Here is a 16,819-nt window from a genome sequence, read left to right on the forward strand (position 1 = left end):
GCTTTCCAATCATGGCGCCAAGAATGATTTCCAGATGTACTGAAATACTGACCCACCCCTGCATCCCCTACCGGAAGCTGCAGAGGTTCCAGCTATAGTCTGCCACACAAACCTCACTATCTGTGTGTGACATAACGTAGGAGGAGTGTAGAAGCCTTGCTCTCCAACACTGTGTCATGTCAACAGATCGGAGTTGGCCAGCTGACTCCCTTCACTGGATGACTTGGGCCTCACCACCAACTCTCTGCTCTTACGATCCTGCTCCAAAGGGAGTATGTCACTGTTTCCCCAAAAATCAAAGAGGATCAGGCCTGAACACCAAGGACAGCTAGTCCAATGCCATCACAGATATACCAAAACAAAACAAAAGCTTTTATCTTAGGTGACAATATGGCAAAGATACTGCCATATTTTCACAGAAGATTTGAGCAACTACTAGTTTTACAACTACCTTCAAAACCCAAAATGCTCTAAAAACTCTTTTTGGTGACAAATCTTTGTCATTCAAAAGAGGATCTAATTTTTACCAACTACCCAAAGTTACTCAGATTCTAGCCACTGAGGTGAAGTGACAAGGCAAGCAACAACTTTTGGCTTCTGTAGGTCTCACCCTGAATTGACAGTAGTACCAGAAGTGAATTTCCAAGCAGACTGTCTACTCTGAAAAGCCCTTTTTATTTAAATAAGTATGTTTATTAAAGGGAACAACAGTACTTCATACAGAGACCTTGCATTGTTTTTTCAGGAATCTACTGCTAATGGAGCTATGCAACACTTGCCTTATGTCCATCCTAAGACAAAGGTCTAGAAGAAACAGTGGAGAGGGGAATGAGAGATGGAGGGACAAACAGGAAAGGAGAAAGAAAACATACACTTTTGGGGGCCGGCGCTCTGGCATGTCGGGTAAAGCCGCCACTTGCAGTGCCAGCATCCCATAGTGGGACAGTTCAAGTCCAGGCTGGTCCTCTTCAAATCCAGCTCTCTGCTGTGGCCTGGGAAAGCAGTACAAGATGCCTTAAGTCCTTGGGCCCCCATGTTCGTGTGGGAGACCCGGAAAAAGCTCCTGGCTCCTGGCTCCTGGCTCCGGATAGGCCCAGCTCTGGCCGTTGTGGCCATGTGGGATGTAAACCAGCAGATGGAAGTGCTCTCTCTCAAATAAATACGTTCAAAAATATTTTTAAAATGTACTTTTTTTGGTAAAGAATAGTTTAAAAATCTGCAAGAGCTATTCTGTGGCTTCCTTGACTGTCTAAAACCAGCAGAAACCAAGGGTAACAAGATTAGTTTCAGATCCTCAGGTTATAAAGACTTTTCCATACATTCCAGAAGTAACGCTGGCAGGCATCTGACATTCAGACTTCCCTCGTCTCGTAAGTCATCACCCTCCACGTTATGTGGGACAACTCATTTTCCCGTCTGTACAAATAGTGTTAGTTTTTCATCCACAGCCATGTCATTTTAAGTCCCCTGCTGAATTTACTCCTTCTAGACATTTGTCATTCAGAAATTTATTTATGCTCCCAGGCTCTAACAGTATCAAGTTATTACTTATAACCTTCATTTTCAGATTTTCCACTCCTCCTGTGTCATAACTGCTACACATACCACACAGACTTACATCCACACTGGTGAGAAAATTCTATTGACTATCATCCCATGGTCCTCCTTGTCCAAATTGGATTCTTTTTGTCATACTTTTTTAGTGTAACATTAAACCAGGTGTTTATCCATTGAAGTTTAAGTAAAGGAAAAGACCTTTTCTTAGTGTCTGATAGAAAAGCAGATGAGATATCCCCAACTCAGGCCAAAAAGGAATGTAATGGAAATGTGGTAAAGGCCATTTACGGTAGTAGTCTGTAATCAAACAACCCACATTCAAATCCTAGCTCCCTGGTGTAACTCTGAGAGATCCCTTCTGCTTCAGGTAGCCGTTCAGTTTCAGTTTCTTCAGCTAGGAGAATTACAGCCACCTTACAAGGCTGCTGGGAGGATCAGGTGGGATAACCATGTAAAGCATTTAGCATAATGCCTGGTACACAGCAAAGCAAACAAATCACTTGTTATTGTGTGTAGACATAATCTATCTTCTGAATTTGTCATCACCTTAGAAGGAAGCTAACTGAGCATAACCCATTCTTTACAAAGTTACGTTTTCCTCTCTTCCAAGTGAAGGTGATAGACAAATGGAAAATTATTTTGTGAACAGAAGAAATTAAGTGACTTTAAAAACACTGGAATAGGTTGTATAGGTTCCTTCGGGTTCTAACATTCTCAGTAACAAGCATCAAGTACCTTTAGAATTTCCATCTTCAATCAACAAACACTTCACAACCAAATCAGTAAATGCAAACAGGCACTCTAACACTTACATTAAGGCCGGGAGGGATACTAACTCAACCACAGGAGAAAAATAATCATTAAAATACCTCATGTAGGAAAAGGGACGTCAGGATGGGTAGGAACACAACAAACGCTTATGGCTCACACCCCTGCAACACCTTGTTTGCCCTTCGTGGCAAAGCCAAAACTCAAGGCAGATGCCCAGAGTTAAAGGCAGGAAAATGAAGGCAAAGTCCACCCAGGACCCAAACATTTTACTGTGAACTATGCCTAGGAGGCTGATGATACTCAACATGTATTCAATAATGATAAACACATCCATCTATAAATCCAGAGTTTTGGCTACAACCAGCCATCCCTAAAAAGAAACCTCAAAACCACAAATCAAGAACTGAATAAGCAGGCAGTCCCACTTCCTTCTCTAAGTCTAGGGAGGAATTTAGAAACACTGAAGCTCTGCAGCAGTCGAGATTTCAGATTGCAGTATCAGCTGCGATCCTTGCTTTCTGTTCTCCAGGGCCCCAGAACAAGCCACTTCAGTGGGAAAACGGACAGTTTCATGAAAAACCGTTTCCACTAACTTAACGAGACCCTAGGCAGAAGTTTCTAATCTGGCTGGAGGCTGCAGATCTCTTTTTGCGAATCTGATATGAAGAACTGCCATTCTCCCCCAAAGTGCAGGAAAACAGAACCCTGCACAGAATTTCCAAGGTGGAGGTGAGGAAGACCCTGCAAGTCCCGGAAGCTTAGACCACAGACCCCGAGTCATGAGTCAGGATGAAGGCAAACCATAATCCAAGGAACACCAATCTGTCAATCTGAGACAGGCCCATACAACATGAGAAATACCTTCTTTTCTCGGATAATGAGATGCAGACTTGGTGACTGAGAGGACCTGGATCCCACAGAGCAAAGAGAGCACCACCCCCACAGGACAGTGAAACTGCACTAAAACACAGTCAGCTGCTGTGGCTCTGAGAGATCAGCAAGGAGACGGCCAACTCGTGCAGCCTTAAGGGAAGCCTGACGTAACCATTTCTGGGGCGCATTTCTCCGACAGCGAAGTTAGTTAACTGGCCAGCAGGAACATGCCTATAGAGGTGAAAGCGCGAAAGCTTAGGCTTACGAAAAGTGTGGAAATCTTCCATTTCTCCTCTTACCAAACAAGAACCGAGCTGGAGAAGGTCCGTACCTTCATCTGGGAGAAAACAAAGACGGGACGAGGGGGACCAGAGAAATCCCAAGGAGGCGGCTAAAGGATCTGCAGGAAGTGTCGAAAGTTCAAAACTTTTTGAGATCAAAGGACTCAAAACGAAGATAAGAGAAAAAAAAAAAAGGAAGCAATAATAAAAAGAAAAAGAAAAAAACGCCTGGCGTCTAAGAACTATTGAAAAAAAAAAAAAAAACACTTTCCTTTTCCGAGACACGTAACCAGTGGTAACTTGGCAAGGGGGAACAAGCCAGAAGAGGACAGCACAACTCACTTCCCACACTCCTTGGACGTCGGCACAAGCACGGCCGGCTTGGGACACTCCACGGACAAGGCTCCTCCCCGCTGCACTGCCCCGGGACCCCCTCCGAGGGGTATCACTCTCTCCCTTCTCACTGCGGGAGAGGAGGGGGGGGAAGGAAAAAAAAAAAAGTTGGCCACCAAACTCGAAGATTGTCCCCTCGGCTACTTGGTCAAGAAGGCTTGGAGCCTGCGACCCCCTTACCCACCCAATGCATGCAAAGCCCGGAGGGTGCAGCCCTCCAAGGGCCGGCCCTGCCCCTTCGCTCCACTGCTTCGGGGGCACGCTCCGAGAGGGGCAGGAGAGGAAAGTCGGGCAGCCACGGCGCGCGCTCGGCGACAGAAGTGCCCCATCCGAGCGCGCAGCGGCGGAGGCAACGCGCCCGCCCCGCCAAGCACCGCGACCCGTCCATCCCTCGCCCGCCTCTGCCCCGGCCGGGCCCGCTCCGCCCCCACCTGTCTGCGGGGAAGCCGGCGGCTCTCCAGCCGAGGATCACCCCCGCCGCTGCTCTCCGGGAATCGCCTCGACGCTGGCGAGGAGCGAGCGGAAACGCCAACCCGGACCTTTTCCGACTTCCCCTTCCCCCACGACACACCTCGGATCCTCGGGGGCGGGGAGCGACTGCAGCTGTCACAGCCTCACACGGACCAACCGCCGAGGACGCTCTCGCCAAGCGACCTCCCAAGCCGGCCTCCAAGCACCGGGACCCAGAGCGGCGAAGCCGGAAGTGAGGGGACCGGAAGTAGCGTTGTCCTGGGCCCAGGCCGGCCTCTCTCTCCCTAAATCCGGCCCGGCGAAGCCACGTCTCGATGGTGCCAGCGCGCCTCCTCCCCTCTGGCCCCCCCCCGCCCCTCTCCTGGAGGCTGGCCCCGCCCCTCCCGCTGCGGCCCTAGCAACCACATCCGGGGCTCCGCGGGTGCCGGTTGCCCGGGTGACTCTCTGGCTGACTTGTGGAGGAGCTTATGCGTGGGTCCGGAGGCCGCGGCCGGAGTTGGGAGCTGGCGGAAGGGCTCGCCAGCATGGTCTGAGGGGGCGGAGGTCTCCAGGAGCCCTCAGCACCGCGTCTTTCTCACACTTCCCGGCCTCACGCGTTAGGCGTCCCCCACTTCAGCAAGACAGACGGTGAGCCGGTGCCGGGAGGGTGTGGAGGCGGCGGGAGCTCACCGCCATGCAGCCACAGACGAGCCAGAGCTGCTTCCTCGGCCACGGAGAAGCTTATTCCAGCCCCGCGGGGTGGGCTGAGGTGGTGGAGAGAATGTGGGCATTAGGGCGCGGACGGGGTGCGAGCGCCTGGCGCGCCCACTCCCTTGGGAGTGACCCCCACGCCCGCCGGCTCTTAGCTCTTGCTCGGTCTCGGATCGCTTTCGGTTCGTCTCGCTCGCCGACAGTGGGTCCCTAACACTTCTCCTGCCCGTCCCTTTCTTGTATAGGTGACCGGGCTCCACTTTGTTTGCTCGCCCTGTTGCATCTTAAATAGATCGCTGAGCTCTCTGCAGTAACTACTGAACAGTTCCCTCTCTCCGAGCCCTTCCCCTGCTTGCGCTGCAGGGAGGGAACCCTGGCTCGGGGCTCCTTTCCCTGCAGGGCAGACAGTCGGTCCACCCTCCGGACTCCTGGGCTGCTTTTCCTTGGACAGCCTCCGCTGCTCATTTTGACCCCCGCTTTGCTTGCAGAAACGCGAAAGCGACTGTGCACATGGTGAGACTTAGCCTTTGATCTGGATCTCTCCCTTGTCACCTTAGCTGACTACAGTGCCCAAAGGCAGAATTCTGCCTCGGCCGGTTCCCAGGAAGTTTCAGCCTAATAAAATATCCCTGCACGGCTCTCTTCCGCAGGTTCAGGGATAGTGAATACCTAAGACACCACAAATGTTGGAAACATAGCAATATCGTCTCAGATCTCCAGATACCTCTTCCGAAAACAGCACTGAAATCCCAAATCATAAGTCTGAGTGTAAAGCACCCTTTCTTATCTCACAAGGCTCTGTCTTTAACAGCAGAAAAAAGAAGTGAGTGCGCACACACACACACGCCACGCACTCAAACTGTAACTTCCATCGCAGAGCTTACCGTGGATTTCCCTGGTCAAAACCACTCTGTTGGTTTGGAGCCCGCCCGTTAGACTTCTCAGTGATAAACAGAGAATCCCGACCTAGAATGGTCACTGCTCGTACTGAGTAGGAGCTACAGAAGTTGTAGCTGAGAACACGTGTTAGTCCGCAGGCTGCAAAGGGATGGCTTGCAAGAGGAGACGGTGAGCTTGCGTGGTGTGGATAACTAGGACATCTGGCTGTTGCCTATGGCTGCCTGCCCACCACCTCTTGGTTTGGGGATATTAGGCTCCTAAAGTTAGTCAAGTGTGTCTTTATATTAGAACGATGCCCACCGGTTATAGTGATTGGCCTTCCCAAGGATCCTTTCCTTGACAGCTACTGCTGATTTCGGTGAGAGAGTCTGAGGACCCTGGAGCTAACTTCTGCTCTGTGAAGATGCCATTAGTTGTGTTGGGTACCCCTCAGTCCAGTGAGTGTGGCACTGAGTATGGTTAATCCTCATCCACAGTATTTCACTGCGCAAGGCCATACACGGGATTAATCGTTCCGTGATTTCTACTGCCCTGAGGGAAGTCAGCACGCTTGTCTCTGAGAAAACATAGGAAGCTGCTTCAGCTGGTGGTAGAAAAAGTGGAATTCTTCCTTCATTTTAAGGAACAGCAGCCAGTGATCTTTGGATTGAGGGGGAAAATTTGATGCTAACTGAAAGATCTTATTTAAAAAAAAAAAAGATGTATTGATTTACTTATTTGAAAGGCAGAGTTACAGAGAGGCAGAGAGAGAGGTCTTCCTTGCGCTGGTTCACTCCCAAAATGGCCACAAATGCTGGAGCTGAGCCGGTCTGAAGCCAGGACCCTGGAGCTTTTTCTGGGTCTCCCACACGGGTGCAGGGGCCCAAGGACTTGGGCCATCTTCTGCTGCTTTCCCAGGCCTTAGCAGAGAGCTGGATTGGAAGTGGAGCAGCCGGGACTAGAACCGGGGCCCATGTAGGATGCCAGCACCCACCACCACAGAACCGCGCCAAAATATCTTATTTTAAACCTGGCCCTGCTTAGGTGGTGGCTGTTTTTCCCGTCCTTTCTTCTTTGCTGTAACTCCCCTCCCCACAAGCCTGGGACATTCTGCCCGCTCACTCTGTTAGAAAGAACAGAAGATTGCTGCTTTTCTCTCAGTTGGCATTTGAAGAGATAAGAAAATTACACTTAGATATGGAGGTCACCTGCTCATTTACCATTACACTATCATTGGCTCTTCTGCTTTTGAAAAGTTGGGTACTCCTTATTCGCAGGGCTAGTGGGGAATTCTAGTAGTCTGTCAGTGACCAAGAAGGGAAGGAGGCAACCAGTTAAAGGGTATTGTTTTTTAATTCCTCTCTGAATCAATTAATTGTGTGTGTAGCCAACTATCTCTGGTTTAGATGTTGAAGACTGTTGCTTGTCAATGTTATTTTCTGGAGGATAGAAGAAAATTCTATCTTCAGATCTTTTCTCTGAAAATTCTGGTGATATCTCAAAAATCGTATCACTGTTTGCTTCTCTTTTCATGGAGAGAGATCTAGCATGCTGATCACACATTGTAATCGCTCTGGAAACAAGTCCTGTATTGCAATAGGAGGATGCTAAATAATGGAACATTGTAAGAAGCCCCCAACTAGTGCACTAAGCGATGACGTACAGTGGAGTTACTAGAACTGCGTAGCATCTGTCAAAAGCTGTACGGTGGGCACATGCACATTTCATTCAGTTACACACAGACGCCACCTGTACACCTGAAGAATACAGTGAGGGGAGGGCTCTCAGGATCACTAGTTTCTAAGGACAGGAGACAGGGTTGGCTTTTGATGCTCGGAATGCCCAGACCCCATCCCAGAGTGCCGGGAGTTTCTGTCATCAGCCTGTCAACCCTGGCTGCTGCCTCTGGGGAGTAAACCAACAGAGGAGAGATTTTATGCTCTCTCTTTCTCACGCTGAGTAGATACATCATGTTAAATAAACAAAAGTAGAGGAGTTCCCCTAAGCGTTTATTCTGATAACTGAGGGAAGCTTCCTCTATGATCCTGTCACTCTTGCACTATTGCCACTTGTGGCACACTGACTGGCTGAAGTCTGTTTCCTCATCCGGGCCCTATGAGCTTAGCGAGGCTTGCCCCAGTCTTGCTTTCCAGTGCACCTGTTTTGCATAGTGGCGGGAGCGTGCTCATTTAGGAAACTCACAGATGTGGATATCAGTGTAGGTATGGGCGTAAAGCTTTAGTGAGGTAGAACTGGTTAACGGGCTTCAGCTGTGATTTCCCTCTCTGTTTTATTCCGCACTTTTAGCAGCAGCGCTGTTTCCTGCCCTAGCCCTGTGGTTGAGCTCAGTGTTAGTTCTCCTACGACCCCATTGGTTACGCTCCCTATGAGAACTCATTTTTCTCACCTCCTTAGTCCTGCATGCCTTCCTTTGAGCCCCTATTTAAGTCTGCCTTCAGTTACTGCCTCTGCATGTCTGGTTCCCATGATAAGTCAGATCCTTTTTAGGAGACTGAACTTTGGACTGGTTTTATTCTCTCGCAGCACCAGGAAACTGAATAACGTGGCTTGGATTATAAAAATTTATTATCCACTACACACCTGGCCCGTTCCAGAATCCAGCAACGGCTGCTGCTTAGGGTCATGGAACAGGCAGGGTGAAGTGGATGTAGTGTCTGTCTGGAAAACAGTGAGCACTCGAGTGCTTGAAGTTTGGAAAGTGGTTGATTCTGTCAGAGAGTAAGCGCTTGGCAAGAGGCGAGTAACTTACTACCCTCTAGAAACTCTGAAGGGAAGAACGCCAGCGTTAGGTTTCGTAATATTGGTTTAAAGTTGGCTGTTAGAGTTACACATTTTTTAACTATGAAAGGAAAAAAACTGAACTTATTCATAATTAAGTTACCTAGCGGGAGCACTTGGCATTTTGATTGATGTCTTTTTTCTTCATGTATTTAACAAGAACAGGTTGTCATTGAGAACTTGCTGCTTGTGACACCAAGCTCTGTAGGAGCGAGTAGCTGTGAACCGCTAACCTCATAGAGTTTTCAGTAGATACTGTATTTGTTGGCATATTGTTTTATATTTTCTCTGCTTCCCTTAATATATCATGGAATTTTCCTCATGTCATGAATGAGTCTCTAGTATGTTTAATTGTGTTTCAGCCTATAGGTATTCCTTAATGTATTTCACTAACCCTTGTCATTGTACATTTAGGCTATTTCCACTTTTGAATGTAATTATGTAACAACAACGTGAAGAATATTCTGGTGTGATAGGTAGGTTCCAAGATGCCCTCACCCTTGTGTAATTCCCTCCCATTAACAAGATCACGCCCACATTGTGTTATGTTACATGCAAAGCAGTCTGATGATGGAATTAAGGCTGCTAATCAGTGGATTTGAATTAATCAGAAGGAAGAAATCTGAGTGGGCCTAACCTACTCACTCAAGCCCTTTAGGAGCAAGCGGTTTTCTCCGGCTGGTGTCTGTGCGGGAGGTCAGAGATTCAAAGTGTGAGAGATTCTGCGGGAGAATGTTCACTGCTGTTGAAGTGAAGAGCACCTCCTAAGGGAGCTGAGAGTGGCCCTTGGCAAACAGCCAACACCAAAACCCAGAGCCCTCGACCCCACCACAGCGAGGAGCTGAATTCTGCCACCAACCTGAATGAGCTTGACAAAAATTCTCCCCACAGCCTCCAGATGGGAGCCTGGCCTCTGCCTGACATCTTGACTCAACCTAAGCAGGTGACCCAGTTGAACCCAGCTGGACTACTGACCAACAGAACCATGTAGAGTGTTGTCTTAAGCCACTAAGTGTATGATAATTTGTTGTGTAGCAACAAGGAATGAATAGATTTGTACAAAATTATTTTTACATCCATGATCTTTTGGGATAAAATCCTAGATATAGAATTCCTAGGTAAAAAGCTATTCACATTTTTAAGATTTTTGTGTTGTGTTGCTAATTTGCCCTCAATAGGCTTTGTAACCAATTTAAATGTCTCCTAGAAACCTATGTTACTGTACCCTGACAAACACAAGATATTCTAGTTCTGATAGACAAGAACAAAAAATAAAAAGGTATCTCCTGTTTAAAAGATTTATGTTGCACTTACTGGTAGTAGGGTTGATGCGTTTGTTTGGTGTTCATTGGGCATCTTTATCAGTGAATTAGACATTCCCATTCTTTGGTTAGCTTAACTGTTGATAAAGAGCAAATATTCCCTAAAATGTAATACAGCATTTATCTACTATAATGTTTGCAAGGGGGAGAATCATTAATGAGCTTAATTGGGAGGATGAGTACTTCTGAGATGTATAACTTTTGCCATTATTCCCTGCAAAAAAAATAAATAAATAAGTATCCCAAATGTCATTCTGTGCAAGACTGGAGAAATGTCAGCATCATGGATGAGACAGCATTATTACCTTATTGTTTCCTAGGGGAAAAATCTGGCTTATCTGGTTTGGCATTAGAAATGTAATTGTTTTAAGAATAAAGTTTTGTTGTATCCTGCTGTGGAAAATTGTATCTTTGACAGCTGTTTACTCAGGGGAAAATTTATCTTCATAAATAAAGATACATCACTATTTTCAGTTTGATCAAGATAATCATCTCTGATTATGATTGTTATATTTCTTTTACTAAAATAGGGTCAGAAGAATTTCAAGCAACTTTTTCTTAAAGCTTTGCTATTTGAAATAGCATTTACTTCTGACAAATGAAATAAGGTAGACAGAAAAAAAGTATGAATGGAGAAGCTAGGAGATTGACTTTTCTCCTAGAGAGTAGTTTTGGTTGATTTGTCTTTTTTTGAAAAAATAGTTCTCACTACCTCAGTTTTTGAAGATTGGTATTTTCCTAATAATAAAATATTTTTTAATTTTTTAGAAAATTTTAAAATAATTGCAGATTAACAGGAAGTAGCAAGGAAATGTACAGGAAGATCCCATATATAAGCACAATTTTTGGTTTTTTAGTTGAATGGATAAATCTTATTTACTTAGAAAAGTAAACCTCCTCTAATGGTTGAATATTTGTGTTCACAGAATTCAGAATGGCCTGTCCTTCCATGGAGGACTGATGTTGCGGGGTTTTTTGCTTTTGTTTTTTAAGTTTTGGATAGACACTAGAAATGTTGAGCCGGCCTGGTTCAGGGAGCACAGACTTTGTAACTGTGGAGGAGGCCCCATCCATGTGACTCAAGGATACGGCTATGTAGCGGTAGCAAGAAGAGTGTGCACTTGACATTTAGACACCTGGACTCCAGGCTGGCTCAGCCACATTATCACTGGGTAAGCATTCAAACTCACTTTTACCTTCCTCCTTAGTTACTTGCAGTATGGATAGTAAAGCAATTGGGAAACTAAAGCTCTGGGTAACAGTAATTTTTTTCAAACTCCTTTCATGGTTGTAATCCCTATGATAAAAATTACTCTTTTGAGTTGAACAACAAGGGCAGACGAATTCTGACAAGGAGTTTTGTCAAAAATGTTTGTGCTTGAAGATGCCTGGGGACCTGGGAACACAACACAAAGAATGAATGGTGCCCATGCTTTCACCTGGTAGATTAACACCGCTCATCAGATTAGCTTGTCGTCAGCTAGGCAGCAGGAGGCGCAAGCAAAACTGACTGACTTGGAGGGGAGCCGGGCTGGAGCGCTGGGACTGCTCTCAGTACTGTTTGCTTTCAGTATGTATTCGCAGTGAGATCCTTGCTTCCATTGGCAAGTGGGGTTTCCTAAAATTCCTGAATTGTAGATTAGATTCACATAGTGAAAAAAACAAGAGAGAGAAGATAATGAGATCATCACCATACGTTTGTTGCACACTCTCTTAAGATGCTAAATGCCTTGCCGACTTCTTTCCACTCCTTTAATGCACAGTAAGGCTTCGAGGCAGGCCCTTGTAGTTACCCCCCTTTATAGAAAAGAGAATTTCAATGGTTAAGTAGATGACCTAGAGTCACCTAAGTACTAAGTGGAGAGTCACTTCCCAGTCCATACCTGTCTGGCTCCACAGTCAGTTATTTACATAGGAAGTAGAGGTTAAGACCCAGGGTCACTCTACTTCCCTTCTTAGTCTAGCTTTTTCTGCATTATTTCTCTCATAATTTGCCTATTCTGTGCGTTTCCTCAAGTATTTTTCATCTGTGTACATTCAGCTAACATGTCAAGTTAATACAAAAGTTGTTGGGTTTTTAAACTTCTGGGTAGAATGGGTTTTCACTTTTTTAAAAATGGAATTCTCAGTCACTCAATGTTTTAGTGAAGCGTCTTCCACCAGACTCCCGTGAAGCAGACTGTCTCCACGCGCTATTAAAAGTTGGACCTTGTGACTACTGTCTGGCTGTGTCTTTCGTTTAGGGAAGTCAGAGGGTGCAGTCTGTGTCCTCGTGGAAAAAATAGCCACCAAGAGATCTATCCAGCGTCATTTTTAGTTCTTTAATTTTGGTAAGGCCACATTTTCAAAACAGATTAAATTTATCTATTTAAGAAGTATATATTACAGAGGATTCAAAGGCCAGGGGAGAATTCAAATGCGCAGAGCAGAGCTAGAGAGCTTTGTACAGAGAGGCCCTTTGGAGGTAAGCCTTTCTCCTAGAAGCTTTGGTTACTGTGTCTTCAAAAACATGGCCCATTCTTTCTGTTATTATTGAAAGCATAATTATTGCTGTAAGGACAAATAATTCTTCATATTCGCTTGACAGTTCTAAAATTATGTGTTTTTTTTTTTTTACATTTTCAAGAGACAAGATACACTGCATGTTCTAGAAGTTCTAGAAGTTCTACCCATCTCTTTTCTACCCTGAAGAGAGTTGGAAATGAATGAGTAACATTTTGCATGAAAATTTCTGAACGATGTTTCCTCTTATCTCTGGGGCCTCCTGTGGAGAATTAATAGAAGCTTGAATGTGTGCATGGATAAAATGGATCATCTTAAAGGATTGAAGTTCCAAAAATATACCAGCAGGACTGGACAGGTTTGACATAATGAGATTTCTATTTTAACTCGACTCCTGGAACTCTGAATAAACTATAAACTGAGCTGCACAAGGTCCTGGGGAGGAAAGTTCTCTTCTCATATATTCTGCTTGTATTTAACATCTTTCTTCTTGAGAGCCTTTGGAAAAGTATATTTATTCATAAGTTTACTGAGGGAAAAAGCTATTAGATAGATACCAACTTTTAATAAATGTAGTGAGCTAGGAAGCCACAACCTGTATCATCCTGGAAAACGAATTTAATTAAAGAAACAGACATCAGAAAGTAAGAGATCTCTCCTAAGCAGCAGTGGAGATGGCAGAAGCTCCTGCAGACACCCCAACCCTTCCTGTAACAGTGAAGAAAAAGAAAAGTCTGTCCATCGAGGAAAAGATTGACATCATAAATGCAGTGGAAAGTGGCAAGAAAAAAGCAGAGATTGCAGCTGAGTATGGAATAAAGAAAAATTCACTGTCTTCTATCATGAAGAATAAAGACAAAGTTCTAGAAGCCTTTGAATCTCTGAGATTTGATCCAAAGAGAAAAAGACTGAGGACTGCTTTTTACACTGATCTGGAAGAGGCGTTAATGAGATGGTATCGCATCGCGCAGTGTCTGAATGTACCAGTTAATGGTCCAATGTTGCGTCTAAAAGCTAATGATTTTGCCCAGAAACTGGGCCATAATGATTTTAAGTGCAGTAATGGTTGGCTGGATCGCTTTAAATCCAGGTATGGTTTGGTATTCAGAGCTCAACCTGCAGAAGCTACAGGTGTACCAGTAGACCCTTCGACTGTCTGGCAACAAAATGTACTTCCTTATTATTTAAACGATTATCAACCTAAAAATGTTTTTAATATAAAAGAGACTGGGCTGCTTTATCGAATGTTACCTACAAATACCTTTGCATTTAAAGGAGAAACATGCTCTGTTGGAAAGTTATACAAAGACAGAGTAACTCTGGTGATTGGCACAAACATGGACGGCTCAGAGAAGCTTCCTTTGCTTGTCATTGGAAAAAACAAAAATCCACATTGTTTCAGAGGTATAAAGTCGCTGCCTGTGCATTATGAGGCTAACAGAATGGCATGGATGACCTCCGATATATTTGAGCAGTGGATGCAGAAACTTGACGAGAAATTTCAAGCGCAGCAACGCAGAGTGGTGATTTTTGTGGAATCTTTACCGGCACATCCAGAGGTAAAGAATCTCAAGTCCATTGAGTTAGCCTTCTTCCCGTCATGTTTATCTCCCAGATTTATAGCTATGAAACAGGGTGTTATTAAAAGCCTTAAGATCAAATATCGGCATTGCCTTATCAAGAAATTTTTAAGTTCCGTTGAAGGCAGCAAAGAGTTCATGTTTTCGCTCCTAGATGCAGTTGATACACTGCACCTCTGTTGGAGGGCTGTAACCACAGAGACTATTGTTCAAAGCTTTGAAGAGGCAGGATTCAAATGTCCAAAGGAAGAAAGTGAGGCGCCAACTGCAGAGGGAGAGGCTCCTCTTGACTTTGTTGCTCAGGCGCTGGGCACTGAGGCAGACTTCCCTGAAGGTTTGTCTGTAGAGGAGTATGCTGCCTTGGACGAAGATCTGGAGACGTGCGAAGTGGCACCAAATGACGATTCCGTATGTCCCAAAGAGAGTAAGTCTGATGAACCTGGATGCTGTACCTCTGATGAAGAGGAGGAGGAAGCATCTCTGGGAACGGAACTTCCTGCACCATCACAAAATGAGGCCTTAACTGCTTTAGATACTCTTAAAAAATTTCTTAGAAGTCAAGACATGAATGATGGGCTTCACAATTCTTTAGCAGACCTTGAAAATTTTCTTAACTCTTTATCACCTAAATAGTGTACAACTTCTAAAGAGTAATGGCTTGCCTTGTCCTGCTGTATTTTACTATATAAAGTATGTAAAGGATAAACACAAACATAAAAAAAAAGAACTAATGATTTTTGGTTTAATTTCAAGTCTGTAGTCTAAATACCAAAACTCCCTAGTAAATTATAAATAACTTAAAAATCCAAAAGTCTATTTAGCAAGGCTTGAGGGATGTAGAAAATATATTTCAGAGGCCTTGAACTTGACACTTGTGTGTCCTACGTAAACAGAATCCTGCGGCTATCTGATTTGAACACATTGAATTGATGACTGTGATTTTCTTTGTGTTTTTTTTAAAGTTCAGATTGTGATTTAGGATATTTTAATTTATCTACTTGGTGTAAGAAATGAAGTGTCTATCAATAGATATTTATTTTTATAAAGACGTGCTATATATATCTAAAATAGACTTAAGTGTCAGATATTAAAGTAGTCTTAAATTATGTTTCTTATAACTGACTAACCTTCCTAATAAGGAAACTTGAGAAGCTACTAGAAATAAAATCTGGCCTAACTATACACCTACTGATTAAAAATATATGTCTTACCACTTTCAAGATAGTGTATATAAGGCCAAATGAAAGGCTAAGACTCTGAGAATTATTTGTCATCTGTAACCAGAAGCTATGATTCTTTCCTAAATATTTATATGTGTATGTGTGTGTTTAAATAGAAAAATATTTTATTGAAACATTTATTAAACTTTATGATATTTGTATTTTAATGATATTCTTAAAAACTAAATGTGAAGATATGTGTGCAGTTACTAAAAAAAAAAAAAAAGCGGTGCTTTTTTTCTAATCATACAGCCCAAGCTTTTAATCTATAATATTTAACTATTTCTTGATTTTACTGCATTTTCTTTTCAGGAAAAACTAACCATCCTTCCAGCACATTTTGATCTGTTTAACGTTTTTTTAAAAAGTTAATTGGTAACATTTTGAATTAAAATTATGTTTGAGGAAGTTTTGTGTACAAAATTTTTAAGATATGAAATTATTTATCTCTGCCTATAAAAGTCTTTAAGCAGTAGAAAATTCTAAAAATATGTCAGACTTCCATTTTTAAATTTTAAATAGTATGCTTATTTCACTTACTACAGCAAACTTAGGGTCCTATTTGAAAAGTATTTGTAAAAGTGTAAAACACACAGATTATTTTATGATGAATACTTATATGACAGTACTAATGCATTTGAAGGAAATGTCTAAAAAGTAAATTAAAAAAATTAGATAAAAAGGGATAACACTTTAAAAAAAAGGAAGGAAATGTATATAGAAAGCATTTTTCTTTTCCACTGTTGATTTACTCTGCTTTTGAGATTTTTAACAATAAGCCTTTTAAGAGGTTTATTATTAAAAAGAACTTTTGTCAAAGTAAAATTGGATTATTTAAATTTGAAGCATTTTATTAGTGATGTAAAATTTTCATTTGGAAGAATCATGGACATAAAGAGTTCCACTTGTAACTATAGTACCTGTCGCTCCCCCTCTTCGTGGAGGAACGACACAGGACCCTGCGCTGTTCTTTTGTCTGCTCGGCCCTCCCCGGGTTTGTTGCTGGTTCTTCCCGGGTTGGCTACTATCCCTTCCACCTCCGTGGAAGGGCAGTTCCCCCTGCCACTTTCCCCACTTCCGCAGGGGAGCGGCACACCGCCGGCCGGCTCTCTCTGGGGCTGCACAGGTGTTCCTTCAGATAGATGTTCCCCTTAGATGTTCCTGGTGCATGTTGTCTCTCTCCTTTATAGTCCTCTTCCACCAATCCCAACTCGGCTGCCCACACGCCGAGTACGCTGCTCTCCTCCAATCAGGAGCAGGATCAGCTCCTGGAGGTCATCACTCAAGTTGGCAAGAGGCAGCTGCGTAGAAGCTGTTTTCTCCTCTCCCAGCGCCATATTGTGGGAGAGCAGATGCATAGAATAAGTCTTAATTCCAGTAACTTAGTCTAGTCCGGGTTGCTCCCCACAGTACCTGGCATATATTGAGTCCTCAGTATTTTTTCTTTCTCCACTTGATGCTATTTTGCTATCTATTTTATT

At 43.9% G+C, this 16,819-nt stretch overlaps 2 protein-coding genes across 40 annotated transcripts in view; one reads left to right on the forward strand and one right to left on the reverse strand.

Annotated features, from left to right (window-relative positions):
- ARFIP1 (ARF interacting protein 1) overlaps nucleotides 1-6,053 on the reverse strand; it is a 123,332-nt gene extending 117,279 nt beyond the window's left edge. For 5 of the 36 annotated variants that reach the window (XM_089302345.1, XM_070047418.2, XM_089302341.1 and 2 more), the window contains exon 1: nucleotides 4,307-4,574. The gene's annotated coding sequence lies outside the window, so the exon portion shown is untranslated. Of the gene's footprint in view, nucleotides 1-872; nucleotides 993-3,824; nucleotides 3,946-4,306; nucleotides 4,691-5,920 lie in introns of those variants that run through there. The other 31 variants (XM_070047395.2, XM_070047404.2, XM_089302337.1 and 28 more) reach the window with 25 other exon arrangements.
- TIGD4 (tigger transposable element derived 4) lies at nucleotides 4,740-16,163 on the forward strand. 4 transcript variants are annotated; one of them, XM_051819978.3, is made up of 4 exons: nucleotides 4,740-4,973; nucleotides 9,129-9,190; nucleotides 10,963-11,208; nucleotides 12,663-16,163. In XM_051819978.3, exon 4 carries the CDS (start codon nucleotides 13,213-13,215, stop codon nucleotides 14,749-14,751), a length of 1,539 nt encoding a protein of 512 aa, XP_051675938.2. In that variant the 5' UTR covers nucleotides 4,740-4,973; nucleotides 9,129-9,190; nucleotides 10,963-11,208; nucleotides 12,663-13,212; the 3' UTR covers nucleotides 14,752-16,163. The 4 variants fall into 4 exon arrangements, with proteins under 4 accessions (XP_051675938.2, XP_008265541.2, XP_008265544.2 ...); XM_008267319.5 differs by lacking the exon at nucleotides 9,129-9,190 and having other exon boundaries at nucleotides 4,777-4,973; XM_008267322.5 differs by lacking the exon at nucleotides 9,129-9,190 and having other exon boundaries at nucleotides 4,804-4,973; nucleotides 11,030-11,208.
- Nucleotides 16,164-16,819: the final 656 nt, after the last annotated feature.

The sequence above is a fragment of the Oryctolagus cuniculus genome, chromosome 8 (assembly GCF_051225735.1).
Source record: "Oryctolagus cuniculus isolate XC-2025 breed Fujian yellow rabbit chromosome 8, ASM5122573v1, whole genome shotgun sequence".
In the NCBI taxonomy this organism is placed as follows: Eukaryota; Metazoa; Chordata; class Mammalia; order Lagomorpha; family Leporidae; genus Oryctolagus; species Oryctolagus cuniculus.

Bases quoted from the DNA above. Each gene is read 5' to 3' on its own strand.
- TIGD4 (XM_051819978.3), top strand. From the start codon at position 13,213: ATGGCAGAAGCTCCTGCAGACACCCCAACCCTTCCTGTAACAGTGAAG.